The sequence below is a fragment of the Anser anser genome (assembly GCF_964211835.1).
Source record: "Anser anser genome assembly, chromosome: 12".
Lineage (NCBI taxonomy): Eukaryota > Metazoa > Chordata > Aves > Anseriformes > Anatidae > Anser > Anser anser.
The window spans coordinates 3,483,661-3,500,985 of record NC_139733.1 but is presented as its reverse complement, the minus strand read 5'-3'; the positions used below and the strand labels follow the sequence as shown (position 1 = coordinate 3,500,985).

Below are 17,325 nucleotides of genomic sequence, written 5' to 3'. Positions count from 1 at the left end.
CACGGGGCCTTTCAAACAACATTATTTGATGTGGGAGCTCCTGGGGCTACTGAAGGCACTAAAGCTGCTGTGAGCTGTTAGAGACCACTGTGCTATCGGGGCCGGCCAAACAGCCTCCTCAACAGGGGCTCGCTTGTCAAGGGCTGCCGGAGCTCGACTCAGTCAAGTTCACATATCAACAAGAGGTCAGTGTGATGAGCACTGACAAGAGCATCTTGCACGAGAGACTAAAGCCAGCCCACACCACTCTGCTGACTGCAGTCCACCTCACACCCCTATGCCTTCAGCAGCGCAGAAGGCCCACTACTTCATTTTGTCCCCACAGGTACATATATTTTGGATACAGAATCTACCCACCCTCTGCCACTCTTTTCACAGACCTGGGCAGAGAACCCCAGCTAAGACTCAGTTTGAGCCTCGCCACTTGGCCCAACCACCTCACCCTGCCACAGAGGGCTGACAGTGAGGTGCCGCCATCCATGCCGCGGCCCTGGCCCAGAGCTCCTGCGAGGCGTCTCCCAGACGGGCTCACCCTATGCAACTTGGTTTGTGGCTCCGTCAGGCTCGGGGCACGCAAGCTGAGCTCCTCCTGAGGAGATGAAACCTGAAGAGGTGTTTGAGGAGAGCTCCAAGGATACAACAGCAGCTGACAGGCACTGGGTCCACCAGGCCCACCTCATGCTGACCGAATGTGAAAGCCCTTCAGACACTCACAGGGCAGGTGCAGTGTCCTCAGCACCTGTGTCGTTCCACAGACCCACCTCTGTCAGGCTGCATTACATTAAAAACATTCAAAACTAAGAATGCATACATATAGTGACAATGATGACAAGGACATGACCAGCTGGAACTGCTCCCCGCTCCTAACACCTGGAACAAAAATACCCCACAGACTCTTTGTCTGATTTAAACTCAGTGCCTCCCCCAGTCTTCCCCCAGCACGGCCACACAGGGAACCCAACCACAACAACATTTATGAACATGACCCAGGCTACGGGAAGGAAAGCAAACTTCTACATCAAGTTAAAACCTTAGAGGTTATCCAGAACATTAACAGACCCTGTTCTTCACGCAAAGAGCTGTCTTACCTGTAACAAGCTGACCTAGATCCAACCTCAGCTGCTGGGCAGCCTTAAAAGGGAGCCCCCCAAGTCCAGCAGTGTTTTCCAGTCAGTTCAAATCCTTTCCCCCGCCTGACTCCAAATAAAGTCCTCAACTGCCCCAGATGAGGTAAGAGACAAAAAGCTTCAACAGATCAGAGGAAACAAAGCCAATCCTCTTCTCCAGCTTTCTCAATAGCTGTCAGAAGTCCAACTGAGCTGAAAAAGACCAAAAAGCATTACCTCAAGGCTCAATTCAAAGGTGGCTGATCCACAGTCAGATTAAAGTGCAAGTCCTGTATACTAACATCTAAAGCTTCACTTGTTTAAATTATACAGTGTAAGTCAGTACTTAAGACAGGGCAAGCTTCTAGCTCTCCTGATCAAAAACTGTAAAGTGATTAAATGCAAAATGTAGGTTGCCTAACGGCAGAAAAAGCTGAAACAATAGTCACATGAGCAGCATCTTACCCCTCAGTAACCTCATCAACCCAAACCCAACTGTTTTGGGTGGAACCCATAAATACTTAGGTAACTACAAAGGATAAAACAGTTCTTTTCAAAAAAAAAAAAGGGGGGGGGACAGGTAATACTTAGTGTGCTGTCCCATGCATATGTGCCCCTGCTGCTCTGAGGTGAAGATATGGTGTTGCTATTAGTCCTAGCAGGATAAAAAGCTCCTAACTCCACTTATATGATAAGAGGAGCCCTCTGCCAAGAACTGCAGTGCAGTGACGGTGCCAGAACCAAGTTGTGTTACGGCTCAAGGCCCCAGAATGTCTTAATCCACTGCCAAGTAAAGCCACTTCAATGCGGTGTCTTCATACCCCATTAGGGATTGCAAACCCTATGTTTAGGGGCATGGAAAGAAGCTGAGAGATTTACGAGAATTAGCATGGCTATATCTAGAGTTTCCTACAACACCCACTTTTTCCAGCAGAAGAGATCTGTGGTCTTCTGAGGACTCAAACGCCAGTTTATTCAGTACAAACAGACGAAACTCCACCAAGCACCAGCTCCCAGCTAAAGAAACCTTCTGACATACATCTTACAGATTCCTTAAATACAAATCTTTCTAGTGTTGCCTTTACTGTCGGTGCCAAGTACGCTATCTGCCAGCACAGTAGTAACTCAGGCTCGCAATGTAAGAGGGAAGGGAGGGAAGAAGAAAAAAAGCATTCCTAACAACATTAACAATTAGGAGCTTCCTGCAACACCAGTGAAGCACTGGTGATCTGCAGCAGAAATGCAGCAGAAAATGCTTTTCTTCTGCTAGCACTGACGAGCAGTCACATGATGTGAAGACAACCTCTGCTACCACTTGGACTCCCAGCGAGACCCCGAGACCTGGTGCAGGGAGCCAGCACTTGGGAGTGTTTCCCATTTAATACAGTCATTGTAAAGCTCCTCTACTTTACAGAACCCAAATCTTCCTATTCTTCAGGATCCAGCAAGTTACTTTTCCCACTACCCTTAAAGCATATATATATATATCCCCCTAAGCCACTGATTATATACCATTGTACATTCACCAGAATGACAGATACCTTTGACTGCTGCGGTTTTCCCCATCTCCTACAGTTTCATATAAAACAAAATCTCCCAAGTTCAAAGAAATCTAGTTTTTCCTAGATCTATTATGTCCTTCACAGGGAGACCTCTAAGTGGAGCCTCTTGAACTGATTTCCATTGCAATGAACTCTCACCCATCTGACAAAGAGGGGGAGGGAAAAAAAAAACTGAAAGAGAAAAGGGTTTGTTCCTACATTTATTTTCACAGTGGAACAGAGGGTGTAGCACAGAGTGAGAGCTTGTCCCTGTCATTTCCTGCTGTTATTGACCAAAGTCTATCATGCCACCTAGATGATAAAATCCATATCAAGCTTGTAATTAGAGAGTGGAAAAGATAGCAGAAAAACAGCTTAGAATAGCACGGCTTTTATCTAATAATATTGATATGTTAAAGAAAGTAATTAACTGTTGGGCACCCTAGATGTTAAATATGACATTAGTTTACTATCTATATCCTCAAACAATTTTAAAATAATTTAACGATTAAGCAACATCTGGACACAGAGAGAAAACTTGTGACATGACTTGCAAGGATCTCTGAGCTTGGTTCTTTACGCAGCTGTTACAGATCTCTGTGCACACTTACGACCCAGACTTCAGCAACATAAATACCAATATTCTTGCAAAACTGGACGTAATCACAAGGGAATATACTGAATCCCCACGAACTCTGAAGAATCTTTTTTTCCTGACAAGACACTGATAAACAACCCTCCAAACCCAGTACTCATAACAAAGTTAATATACCCCCAAAGCCAGTACTCATAACAAAGACACTGCTGCCTTCACAGGCAGCAGACCCTCAGCTACCCTGGCCATACGTCAGCTGAATCCGCACATGCAGCCCCGAACAGCCAGGTCCTGACCACCTACAAGCTCACTTTGCAGAAGAGAGCTTTAGGAGGAGCTCCTAAATCTGGAGACGAGCAAAACAAAACGTTCAAATTTAAACAGAAATAGTTATTTTTACATCAGCAGCTTGACAGAAGTTGAAGGAAGGAAGAAACTAAAAGTGTTTGCATTAACATTCTGTACAAGTTACCATGCCTCGAATGGATTTGGAAACGGGTTTGCCTGATGGAGCATGAATCTGCTGGGTTTCACCAAATATTTAGAGCACAGTTGTCAGTACTGACAGAAACATCCTCAGTGGGAAGGAAATCATACTCACGATGGTTCTCAAGAAGGGATCGCGCTGCAAGTAAGTACATTCATAGAAATACATGAGATTTATTTCAATAGTCAACAAAACCTGAAAAAGTATTTACCTTGATTTTAGCCCTTACATTTGGGCTACACGGAGAACAGATTTAATGGGTGCACCTGAAAGGCGAGCAGCACTGCTGTCCCATTCAGTCCAGCCCCAAGTAGGAGACCAGATATCTCAGTATCTTTACTTCACACGCTGCATATTTCAGCCAGGGCACAGCACCAAATACCACCATTATCTAACTCCTACAAACACTTCTAAGCCCTCTAAAATTCTGCTTGTAGAAATCCACAGCAAAGTCTATGCTACAAACCCTACATAAATCAAACTTTATCATGACTGCCGTTAAATAATTGTAAAAACAACAACACAGAAAAATTGCAGACTTCCAGTTTTTGTTGTTTTTTTTTTGTTTAAACAATCTAGCTCAAATCCTGCTGTTGTGAGATCCAGCATGGAGCTCTTAAAACTACATTTACCAGGTTTTAAAAGGAGAAAAAAAAAAATCAGATGCTGCAGTTTAATCCCAGCATCAACACCAGCAAGTTCAAATGAAGAATCAAGACCTGTGTACCATTTTGAAGAGCCCAGATGGGTGCAGGGGATGGGGACAAATTCAGAGTCAATTTAAGTGTTGGCTAAAGACATGGCAGCACTTCTTCATCACTGAAAACTCCAACTAAAAAAAAAACAGAGCCAAAACAAGAAAACATAATCTAACGTTACAACCTACACCCAGTTTCTGCACATTCTTAACACAGAAAACCAAACCTACTTGCTACATACAATCTTAATGAAGAAAAATCTTATTACATTTTTTATTCCAGACATAATAAGCAGCAGAAATTACGTTCACTCGCTATCCACATTTCCGTGAGTCTATTACCCAACCGTAGCACAAGCCAAAAACATACAAAGCAGCAGCATCTTAAGCACAACTCTGCATATAAACCTAACAGTACATTGAACAGCACCACCAATATTTCCAGTCAAGGTTCCCTTTCCTGTAAGTGTCTGTCAGACATTCTCTTTCTTTAAAGGCATGCAATACGTCTGATCAACTCTAGACCTGTACTACTTATCCACTGCCATTAAAAGACATCCCAGAAGAATCAATACCCATGAAAAGTACTGCCTGCTCAGACAAGGCTTTATCTTGCTCCGTCCTCTGTTAATCCCTTCACATGTGACCTCCCCTCAATATCTGGCAGCAAAGCATCAAGGGCAAAAATGTAAAATTCCTTCAGGCACAGTCTTTTAACACCAAAGTTGCTGAAAAACAGAGAAATAGAGCACTCGGCATACCGCACTTCCAAACGAAGTAAATGACAATCTTTCATATTATTATGCCAGACTGAAAAATGATTTTGATTTTAAGGTCTGCCATATACCTTTTCAGAAAGGGGACACCACTGCAGTCAGGATCACCAGCTTTAAAATAAAAAGATAAAAAGAAAAAAAAAAAAACAACTTTTCCCACCATTAGATTTTCAAGTCTTAAACCAAAATGGAAGTTACAGAATCGAGTTATATTTGAACTGCTACCCTTGTATAATTGTGCTGTTTCTGAAAATCCTAATCATCATTAAAAAACAACTTTAATTATATTCCACAAACAGTATTTTAAGGCTTTCAGTACAAATGACGACTATGCAGTACTTTTAAAAGTAAGACACATGATGTTTAGAAATCTTTAATGCATTTCAAAAGTTAGATCAATATGAAACATCTGTTTACTAATTATATGCGTATTAGATGAGGCTTCATCGTTTTTCCCCCACTACTTGAAGTCAAAATCAGTTTTCAATGTGAGCGCTTCCTCAGCAAGGCCCCGAGGGACCCCACATATGATGTGCAGTTCTATGGAATGACAAGGATGATCGGGCTTTGTTGCTTATCGTATCACCACACCCAGAACTCTGCATGCTACACCCAGAGCCTACACGCTCACAAGTCTGATTTAATACATAAGGTTGTTTTTTTCCATTGCAAGACAGAGGAGCTTAAATTCTGGGAAGAAAAAAAAAAAAAAAAAAACGGGAAACAGCAGCACGATTAAGCAGCTAACAAGACTGCATGCACATGATCCACCTTAGTTGGATCTAAGCCCAAAGTCTCCGAAGGCTGCAAGCACAGATGTGCACATGTGCTATCTGGCTGCCAGAAGGCTCTGAAGCTCAATGCTAGGTTAGCCCATAGCTGTAACAGCTCGGTTTTGATTAATTTTTAACACATACTGTCAGCCTAGAAGATGTTGTGACATAAATACATCTTGGAAAGAGATTTCAGGAGGAATATCCTGAAGGCCTAAGGCATCACAGGAGCATGAGATGACAGGAAAGGTGAGAGAGCAACAACAGCGGGAAATGGAAAAAGCAAGTGGGAGGCTGACATTGCTCCGCAGTGGCATACTGGGGTTCCTTGGTTGTCCTGGAGCGGGACAAAGAGGCAACCGGGAAAGCTCAGAGAAAAACAATGGGGTTTGAGTTTCATCCAGGGAAGGAGGTGACTTACCTACACATTTCTTACTGCACTGGGAGAGTCAGTTTGGATTCAAAAGGCAAGAATTTGCCTGGGCACACACCAGCACGGCTGCACACTCCCCACCTCCTTGCATTTACCGTCAGAATACAATGCCTGCACCACTCTGTCTATGTTTGCTTTGCAAGTAGAATCAGAATAACTAACAAATCAGAGCTAAACCAGAAACTGAAGCAGCAAGTTGTTTTTCTGTTTCTATGTCCTGAAAACACCAACAGTGGAACCCATTCCCCACGGGTGGAGGAGTCAGGCAGCAGTACTCAACAGCTAGAAATGCATTTCCATTGGTATTACCAGAGGTACTTTTTTTTCCTCTTTTTGTTGTTGTTTGTTTATTTGTTTATTAAATACATACTAGCAATCCTAAATCTGTTAGCAACTATAAAAGGTTTCCTATTTCAGTGGAGGCCAAGAGTTTGGGGAGTTGATGAACCCTCCTGCTTTAAGACACAGTTCAATCTTTAAATAATTAGGAGTGCGGACTAGACGGAGAAAGAAAAAAACAAAACCATCTCTTGGTGCCTGCTACAGCCCCAGCTGCTAGCTACAGGTTTTCTTGTGTCCAATACAGTGGCTGTGGCCACTGGCAGAGCTCAAACCCCAGACTAAACCAACAACCAGCAACACATCAGTTCGTTTATTGGATTTGCATGGTCTGAGAAACAAATGCAAAAAAAAGTGTCTTGGTGTCTTGTCTTTCAAGTGAATAGGAATAGCATCTGTTCCACATCCTAAGTGAAGGAACTTTTCTGACTGCACAACCATCAAAATCAAGCAGCCTAACTAAGACCAACTACCCAATTCCAGCAATTCCAGAAAGTATGGATGAGGCAGGCTTTATTTTTTACTTTTTTATTCTGAGGAAACCTTACTCTCCCCTGGCTGGTCACCTGTGTACACTTGCAGCTTCATTAATACACTAGGAATGGCAAGGCAAGACACATATTTGGCCAAGCTGAAAATACATTTAAGAAATTAATTTCTGCCCTGCCTAATAATGGGGAGCTGTTGTCCCCCCCCACCTTCCGTATTTGACTCTGTATTTTTACAAGTCAGAAGCTGGCTGTAAGAATTTCAATAGCGATTAGTAAAACAGATACAGAAGGGCTCAGCAGGCAGCACTGTTTGTTTCTCCATGGGAAACCTCAGCCCAAGCGAACAACTCCCGCAGCCAGTGCGAGCGGTGCACGGAGGTGGCACACCTGGCTCCAACAGGAAATTGGAAAGCTGAGATTTTCCTCTGGGCAAATTCATCCACCCCCAACCCAGGGCTTTGCAGATATTCAACAAACAGGAAAAAAGGGGAAAAATTTAAATAGCAAAACCATATATGCTACTTCAATGCAAAGAATAACCGTTCCAACATGTAGCTATATGCTGCTGCAGCCTGGGGGCTAGACCTTTAATCAGTACGAGTTATTGTGGATTCAGCCATGGCTCCGGGAGATCTGGGCAGAGCCATGTCAACCACCAGCAAAAACCTGACTGCAGGGGCACAATCCCACTTCTGTCAAATTCACCAGGGAACACAATGCGTGGTTTGTGCTGCCTTCGTGCTTTCACGCCCGGTGGAGGACGACAGGTAAGAGCTGGCCAGCGCCAAGCGAGGTCGAAAAGTTTTGAAGGAATTTATACTCTGAGTAAGTCTGTAGCAAATCAGCACTCAGCACCCGTGCCTAAAACCTGAAAGAGCTGGACTTGGTGAGCTGGCTGCACGGGTCCTGCCCAGCCACTATCTCACTGTCCAAGAAGCATCATCCCCGTGCTCCTCGGCACAGGGTGCACTGCGGGACACCAACAGCAGCCAGAAAACAAAAACATAGGAGGCAGAGGTCTGGCGGCACTTCCATCATTGTTTTAGGAGGATGTAACAATGGACAAAAACCATAAATAATTCCTCATTTCGCTTATTCATCCAGTTCTTATTGTTCTGTTCCCTGGACCATCTTTCTTTTACCTCTGAAGGTATGATACCTATGAATCCATAGGTTAATTTCAAACACACTTTCTTCAAAATTTCAGCGTCTTTCCATGTTTTTTGCATTTTACTTACCACCTTTTCCTTCCTTTCCACTTCAGACTTCCCTTCCCCTCCGTTCACTTCAGTTTAACACAAACGTTTTTCTTCATCATTGTGAAGATGTGGGTGAAATTCACATCGTGAGCACCCTTCAGATACGCACGGGGAGAGTGGCAGGTAACATCGTATCTCTGCAGAACTTATCTGGGAGCACAGCAGTGTTTGTGGAGCGACAACTGAAGCACATTGCACAGGTGATTCTTCCCAAACATGGTAAATCCACATCTGGCAGCCCCTCCAGGCCTCCCTTCCCCTCGCCCTTCCCAGCCCTGGTGTTTGGTACAGTAACTTTCACCCTGTTCCAACCTCAAGGTCCAAAACGATTGCTGAAGTAGCAAGAATCTCATGAATGTAAATATTTGCTTAGGGTTACGTTACCAAGAGAGAATTTCTGCTCAGAGCCTGCAAGCTCAAAAAGAAAGAATAAGGAGGGGCCAAGAGTTTAGAAAAACTAGGGCCCAGTGTTAAATTCCTTCATTATAGTTAGACACCTGCCTGCTTTTCAGAAATCTAAAATAAACAGGAGAAACCTCTGACATCCAAGGGATATTTAGATGTTTCCCCGCCTTCCAAAAAAATACTGGGACTACCAGGCTCTTTGGACTTTTGGAAATCAGATTTTTTAATATGAATGCTGGTAGCCTCCAAAACTCCCCGTATAGATTGCCAGTGCGATGTGTAAAGATGTGCACGCTACATGTACAAACTGAACCCAAACGCTCCGTCCGAAGGATGTAGGTTGGGTTTCCAGTAATAGGCTGACGTCTAACCAGAGTCCAAAGTCCCCAGGTTTTAGCCTTACACATTAATTAACCAGATCAATAAGTACCATAAAGTAGCAGCGGAGGCAGCTACACTGAAAGCTGTGGCTCTGTGTATTTCAGCCACAGAATACTCAAAGTGCTTCAAGAGAGAAAACCAGCAAATATAACGTAAGATTCATGCATTCAGCCTAGCATAAAAATATTCTCTACCTGAATCTTCATTAAGCCAAAGACTTTCTAAAATGGATTAAATCAATCTCCAAAGAAATTCAAGAACTGGAGAATTATATTTCAAAAAGCAAAGCTGCAGCACTTTAACATATAATTTCAATCATATAACTATTTTTGTCCACACTGAAATCCACAAGGGCCTGAAATGTTTTAACAGTTCCTTGCCTCTAGCAGCCGTTTCCTGTGGTCTGCTCCATCCCTCTCTGTTAACGCCTTCGGGATTCTGTCATACAAGGAAATGCCTTTTCCTACTACTAATAACAGATTTGAAGACCATGAATCGTACATTATTTCATTCACTGCCCGATGACAGCTTCTTACTCAATGTCAAGAGCTCATTTCAGAGCAGAAATCAATACTTCTGGCATTTAAGTGTACTGTGTGAGCCTGTGCAATTTGAAAACTTAGAAATGGCTATTCTTGCTTTTAACAACTCTGAGCACTCAAGAAAGTCACCAGCATCTTTAAAAGACACAAAAGCTGTCTCAGTGCTTGACAGATTTCTTCAAAGCAAAAAAAGCTCCTTCCCTAGGCTATTACTGCCCAGCACAACTGCGGGGTGGGACCCAGGAAGGGCTGACCAGCCTCCCAGGGATGCCATGTGACAACAAACCGCGACTTCCCAGCCCGTGTCATGGCAAGCAAAACATGAGGGAAAAGCAATCTGAACATACAGAGAGATACTCGTGAAAGAGACCCTGAAGGGGTATGCAGGCAGTCTGGCCCCAAGGCAGGTACCTGGGCTCTGTTAACGGAGCTTCTGGAGGTGCTGAGTTCACGAAACCACCTCTGGGAGCACCCTAAGGGCCACAAAGGGAATCCTGGACAAAACGACTGAGGTTATCCTTTATAAAACTCCTCCTCTCCCAGCCTTCCTGCCCAGTTGTCCCAGCCCACTCGCTCCATCACCAGCTCGCTGTCCCATACCAAGGTCTTCAGCCCGGCGAAATAACTAAGCGCAGCCCCGAGAACAAGGAAGTTGGTAACACCAATAAACTCTTACATTTTGCACAAAGACCAAAATAGCAACAGAAGTCAGTGACACGAGAAGAAAAAGCAGGAAGAAAAGTGCTTGGAGAGGTAGTGGTCAGGGACCACAGAGGCAACGTGCTGTAAATAATGCCATTACTGAGAAGCCGGGTCACAGCAGCACACCCCGGGTATTTCTCATAGAAGCGCACAGTGACTGTTGCCAGAAAAAGCAACGCCCGTGTCAGTGCAGGAATGGAGATGAGCATCAGCCTGTCTCTCCATCTAGTGCTGCAGGGGAGGACATTCATTACCATTTCTCCTCCGTGCTGGCTGGTACAGCGTCCCCGGCATTGCGATACAGCAAACACGCAGAACCTCAGTACCAGAAACTCCTAATGATACCAAGTACAGATAAAGTGCAGAACCACTTACTGAGAAAGAAAACGCAAAGACTCGTAAAGTTTTAAGACACTGCAGCAAGCAAAATGCAAATATGGTGATACTAAACCTCTCTTTTAGGAGATGGCTGGGGAACAGGAGGGGGAACAGGAGGGAGGGGGAAAAAGTTCCCCTGCAAGCACTTCCCCGTGTACCTCCACGATTGTTACACCAACAACGGCCTTCTCAAATTTCACTACTCATAACCTCCAAACCAGCCGGAGTTTCTTGCCGTGACTGCCTGCCCATTACTGTACGCTCCAGAGAACGCAACGCCGATCTGCAGACATCCATCCCCAATTTCATGGTGGATTTTCACGGTGGGGGTCCGAGGTGCTGTGCCTGGAGGCTGGGGGCAACCAGACACAGTGCTTACCGCCGGGATGGGCAGGGGGGCACGAAAATCTGAGTTTTCTTCTGAGAGCTAGTGGTGAGCAGGCAGCGTGGCTCGACGGCTGCCCCCCGCAGAAGGAACCAGCTGAGGAGCTCAAACACCTCCCTCGCAGCCTCCCTCCTCCCTCACTTGTTCCTTAGCCTGAGATCAAGCGAACTATCTCAAATTCTCTACCTTTGTTCCCACGTCTGAAAAATACATGACGTTGAGTTTTTACTTCAAGGGAGCTTTCAGCTAGTTCGGAGGATTTGGAAAAGGAAAGATATTTGCGAATAGTATCAATATTCATCATGATGCGATGATTGTAAACCAGAGTCTCTCAAGTGAAACATTCATTTTCACATTAAAATTTGATAATGCCAACAAAAACAAATACCGCAGTAGTTATTATTACTTTTAATCTGCAACACTATTTATTCCACTCCAACAAGTTCACATAGCCAACAGCTCAAAGCCCCAATACAATATCTGTATTCAGCCCCGGGAACTGGAAGTATTTCTTACTTATTTTTTACCCGCCACCTCTTTTAAATAGTTTTAAATCGAGTTTTCAGTATTTAATAAAAGAAAAATATTGAAATTGTTTACCAAACAGCTTGGAGAAGCAAACGAATCTTATTCAAACGCATTGTAAAAGTTTACAGCTGCTTTAGTAGGAACCAGTTTACAGTCAGAGAGGAAACAAAGTATTAATCACATCATGGTTACATCAACACTCGCTGTCCTCTCAGATCTCACACGGACTACTCGGGCACACTAACCAAAGGAGGACCACTTGCATCAGTGTGACTGGAGTCCGATAAACTTAACCAGACACCTAAAACAAAAGTAGGTACAAACAATCTGAAAGCAGTACATTGATTATCATTGAACACGGGTGGTAGAAGCAGATCAACCTCAGCCAGGAACAAGAACGTTCACCCAGTGCCCATCAAACCCGTTCAATGGTTCATGCAGGACAAAGCTGCTCCTAAAGACAGCCTTAAGGACGTTAGTCGCTGAAAACGAGTGGAAAACTCACAAATTTTAGATAGGCTTTCAGAGGGCAACAGTCCCCAAACCACACCATCCCATGCAGCTTGCTTGAGAGCAAGGCTTCCTCCAAAACAAACACCTAACAACTTAATCATTGAGCTTGCAGCATGAAAATCTAGGGTTGCTTAGGGGGGAAAAAAGTCAGAGCCCATCTTGAAAATATCACGATGCAAAGAATGCACAAGGGAAAAATCATCACCTTGGATTCTGACTTCCCATGCCTTTTCTCCCGGAGCCCCAGTGTCTCAGCAACCTGCTCCCATTGCTACTGGCCTCAGACACTCTTCCTCCTTTTTGAAAATGTTACAGAAGCTCATCCCACACAAGAAGCCACAAGGATTTTCATTGCTCTCTGTTGATTTCATCATTTTCACTGGTATGAACATCCTTTCCTCCATCTCTGAGTCACTTCAAGACCTAATAAGCTTTCAAGTCCCAAACTCTGCACATTATTGCCTCAAGTGATGTGGTACAGGGGGCATCCACAAGAGTTTTCCAGGTCAGTAGTTCCTGTGGCACTGCTAGACCACGCTGGATTTCCTTAAGGAAAGGGTAGCCTACTACCATTCCCTATCTTTCTTTCTCATCTCTGTGGAAGATGCCTTAAGGATCTCCTATCTTACATATCTATAAAAAGACAGAGTTCCTCTGGGAACAGGGTCCTAGATTCATTTTCAGCGAGTGTTCTAAACATACATTTAAATGCTAGGAGCTGCACTGAAGGGTACTCCACTTCCAGCCCCCTTCAGGAATGATGTGAGCAGGACACATTCGATCAAAGTCCCAGGAGCAAGGTTAGCATCTACAGATGTGAGTAAGATCACCACGCTCTAGGTGCTGTAACTTGGCAAACAGAAATAACTCTCACTGAAGACAACCACAGCCAACAAAGCTGCATATTCGTGCATACGGTGGAGTATTTAGAGCACCTACCTACCAGTGGCTAACTTGGGAGCCTAGGCTCCTTCTGTAACTCACGGAGAGAGGCTGCTAACACAGGCATCCCTGGTCACCTCCTGCAGGCTCAAATCCATGCAGGAGGACCGTCTCCAAACTTAACGTACTGAAGTACCCGAGTAGCCCAGGAGATGCCAGGAGTCAGATTGTCTGAATAGCTATGAAGCCAGGGCAGATGGTAAATCTCAGCAGGTCTGCAACTCACCGTTATCTTTCTTGGGTTGATCCAGCCTTTACCTGCCCAAGAAGTAGGGCAGAAGAGAAACTACATTTTTAAAACACAAGGATTTATTTCTTCAAAAGAAGGAGCTCATTTAAATTCTATTTTATCATTTTTCTCTAGCTTTATTAAGCTAAGGAGACATACGAACAAACCCAGTTTGCTTATTTCGACTTTATAAACACAGTTCTGCTAGCTTGAATATCATCTCTACAAGTAAAGCATTCTAATTTCTAATGGCGTGAAAGCTGGCTTACTAGTACAAATATACATCTTAAAGAACATAAAAAAATACTTTTATCAGTGTATTCGTCACCATATGTATTCCATTTACATTCTGTACGCTTCCCCGTGTGGACAACAAACCCAATTCTGGCCATTAACAATTGCCAATAGTCCCTTTCACTCCTTGGTGCTGCTGCGTTTCAGGCACTGCAAGAAGCGGTTAGCCTACAATTCTGTTAAATTGTAGAGCCATTTTCCTTTGTGCTAAAATTCCCTAAAGCTCGCACGGGAACCAAGGTAGAATGTATCCCTTTAACACAGTTTAACCACTCTTAATGCTTGGAATGGAAAATGTGACTTAGGTACTGAGGTTTAAAAAACAGCTACGATGTATGTATGCAGCCAATTTTCTAAACATGAATCTCGTAAGTTTTTTTAGACTTTTTTGTTGCATGAGAATGTAGAGCTTACAAGAGACAGCCAGCTAAATGCAACAGACCATTATGGCTCAGAGGTTTCCAATTTGCAACTAGAAGTGGTTTACATTATAACTACTAACAGCTCCAAAAGGTATTTAAAAAGGACAGAGTGGAGAAAAAACTTGGCATTTCACGAGTGCCTAAATATGGATTGGCAGGAAACAAATTTGATCTGTGCCGTTAATAATAGCCTTACCAAAATAAGTGTTTAACAGAACTGGTTTTATGTGGTTTTAGAAGACCTAAAAATATATTTGCACAGCTCAGGACTGTAGTTACACAAACGTGCAGTCCCCGGGCATTGTCAGCCGCCGAGGGACGAGGCTCTGAGGGGCCTGCCGCCAGCCGCCCACCCCCGGGGCACCCCAAAAAAGGGGGACGGAGCCCAGCGGCGGCGCTCCCGGCCCGGGCTGGAGCCTGGGGGCCTCCCGCCAGGGTCTCACCCCGCTGAGAAGGGGTTTGAGCTGGGAACAGGCGTGCTGCTGGAGAAGGAGGAGGAAAAAAAAAAAAAAAGAGAGGGAGAAGGGGAAAGAAAGAAGTTCCACGCCGCCCCGCCGGCCTGGGCAGCCCGAGCCCCGCCGAGGACTCAGCGGGCGGGCGCGGAGCGGAGCCCGCACGGAGCTCCCCCGCGGGGGGCCCGGCCCGGCTCCGCTCGGCTCGGCCCGGGGTCGCAGCCTTACCCTCCGGCTCCATCTGCTCCCACCGCCGCCGCGCTCCGGCGCTCCCCGAGCCGCTGCGAGTCGGGCCGGGCTGCGCGGTTACAAAGGCGGCCGCCGGGCGAGGGGGGTGGGTTTCCTCTCCCTCCCACTGCAGCTGCATCGCGCCATGAGGCGCCGCCAGCGGGACGAGGCGCCCCCGAAGGCGGCGGAGGCGGGAGGGGCTCCCGCCGCCCGCCTCGGCACAGCACGGTACGGCCCGGCCCAGGCGGGGAGGGGATCGCCCAGCCGGCCTAGCGCTTCGTGCATGCAGGCCGCGGCGGGGCGGTGAAGCCCCCCCCTCACGCCTCCCCGTCCCCCGCCCCGTCCCTCGCGGCCCGGCCGGCGGCGGCTGAGGGGAAGGGAGCGCCCCGGGGCCGGGGGACGGCGCTGCCGAGCTCTGGTCTCCTCAGAGGAGCGCGGTGGCCGCCTCCCGGAGGCTCGGCTGCCGCCCGGGAGCGCGGGCTGCCCCGCTTGATGGGTTGTATCCATCTTGAAGCGGCCCAGGGCAAAGCCCTGCCGCCGAGTTGTTTGGAATGAGTCATAGGATCACGGAATCATTAAGGTTGGAAAAGACCTCCAAGATCATCTGGTCCAAACATCCCCCTACCACCAATGTCACCCACCAAACCATGTCCCTAAGTACCACATCCAACCTTTCCTTGAACACCCTCAGGGACAGGGACGCCACCACCTCCCTGGGCAACCCGTCCCAATGCCTGACTGCTCTTTCTGAGAAGAAATGTCTCCTCATTTCCAACCTGAGACTCCCCTGGCGCAACTTGAGACCATTCCCTCTACTCCTATCACTGGGTATCTGCAAGAAGAGGCCGACCCCCAGCTCCCGACAGCTTCCTTTCAGGGAGGTGTAGAGAGCAATAAGGTCTCCCTGAGCCTCCTCCAGACTAAATAACCCCAATCCCCTCAGCCACTCCTCAGCTTCACAAGGCTCCCAGCTCCCACACCAGCTGTTGCCATCAGTGCCAAAAGCTCCTCGTGCAGCTGCTGAGGGCAGCTATTGGGCACGTGGCAGGACCAAGCTGACAGCATTTGTCCTAGGGCCATGGATGGCTCCCCAAACTGCTGCCCTTTCCCTTATGTCCTGGGTGGAAAGCAAAGGGAATATGAGCCATGTTGTGCAGTCCCCTCAGACAACCAAATGCTGCTCACCTCCCAGAAAGCCACACCAAACCATAAGATGTTTCAGAGCTTCTTGAAAAGGCAGACCAGGACTGACTCACTGCTCTGTGCCTTTGTCAGGGAGAAGAATGTGCCAGGAACCGAAGGGTGATGCTGTCCTTCACAGGCAACGGGGCATTAATGCTGTGCTGATGAAGCATCGCTCATGTGGTCAGAGTGGCCTTTCTGCAGGGGGTGTACTACAGCCACGCTAAAACCCTGTCTTCAGATGAGGTACATGTTTAAAGGACAGCTTTCTAAGAGGTAAGATCTTCAACCACTCATTGCAAGGACTGAATAATACCAAGCAAAACAACCAATTTAAGCTTAAAAACGCATATCAAAAAATCTATCTGCAAAAGAACAAAAATGAGAAAACTGTCTTCCCAAAGGCATTTACCCGTAGGAAAAAAAATGCAAAACAGTAAATTCAGAAATTAACTATATTAGGCTTTAGTCTATTTTTTATTCCCCAATAATCAATCTTTGCTCCTTATCTTTTCCCTGAAACAACTACCTAGCGAAGATGTAGGCCCCATCATGGAAATATGGTTTTGAGTAACTTTAATATTGTGGTGGAGCAGAAGAACATTATTGTAATGAAATTCATAAAATGGATTTCTTTGGACTAATTATTCCCAAATAAAAATACTAGCTGTTCTAGAGTAAATCCATGAATGAAGTCCAATTAAACCAGACTAAGGAGGCCTGTAGGAGATTTATCAGTAAGGAGCCAGCCTGGATTTCATGATGTTTCTTTTGAAATCACATCTGTAACATTCAAGACCAGCCTCAAAGCATTAATATATGAATTTAACATACAACCACCCCTTTCAGAGATTAAACTCCTTCCTGTACATGAAATTAGTCATGTCCTTTAGGACAACGAGACAGATCCTCTCTGAAGTACTTTCATCAGAGCAGATCACAGCTTACCAGTTACTGTTACATGGTTATCAGATAGGACTGATGCTCAGCAGCAAAAACAGGCTTAAAAATTGTTGGAAATTATCCGGGTTCTTTGCTCTAAACAAAATGAAGTCCTTACTATAATGCATAAAGCTAAGACAAATAAGTGTTTAATTTAGGCATATATTTAGGTATAGCACCATTACAGCAAATAACCATCATTCTTTAATAAAATGATTGTTTTATTTCCGTCTGCTTCTTGCGCCATCCTATCCAACATTTTGGTTTCATTGTTTCCTTCAGACAATTAGAGCATTTTTCATT

The 17,325-nt window shown here is 45.5% G+C and overlaps 1 protein-coding gene across 4 annotated transcripts in view; it reads right to left on the bottom strand.

Moving 5' to 3' along the window:
* FGD3 (FYVE, RhoGEF and PH domain containing 3) overlaps positions 1-16,123 on the bottom strand; it is a 115,276-nt gene extending 99,153 nt beyond the window's left edge. Inside the window, exon 1 of one of the 4 annotated variants that reach the window (XM_083795948.1) lies at positions 16,084-16,123. In XM_083795948.1, coding sequence (XP_083652074.1) covers positions 16,084-16,108 — 25 coding nt within the window. In that variant the 5' untranslated portion in view covers positions 16,109-16,123. Of the gene's footprint in view, positions 1-1,088; positions 1,108-8,476; positions 8,802-14,898; positions 15,224-16,083 lie in introns of those variants that run through there. The other 3 variants (XM_083795949.1, XM_083795952.1, XM_083795953.1) reach the window with 3 other exon arrangements.
* Between the last annotated feature and the right edge of the window lie 1,202 nt (positions 16,124-17,325).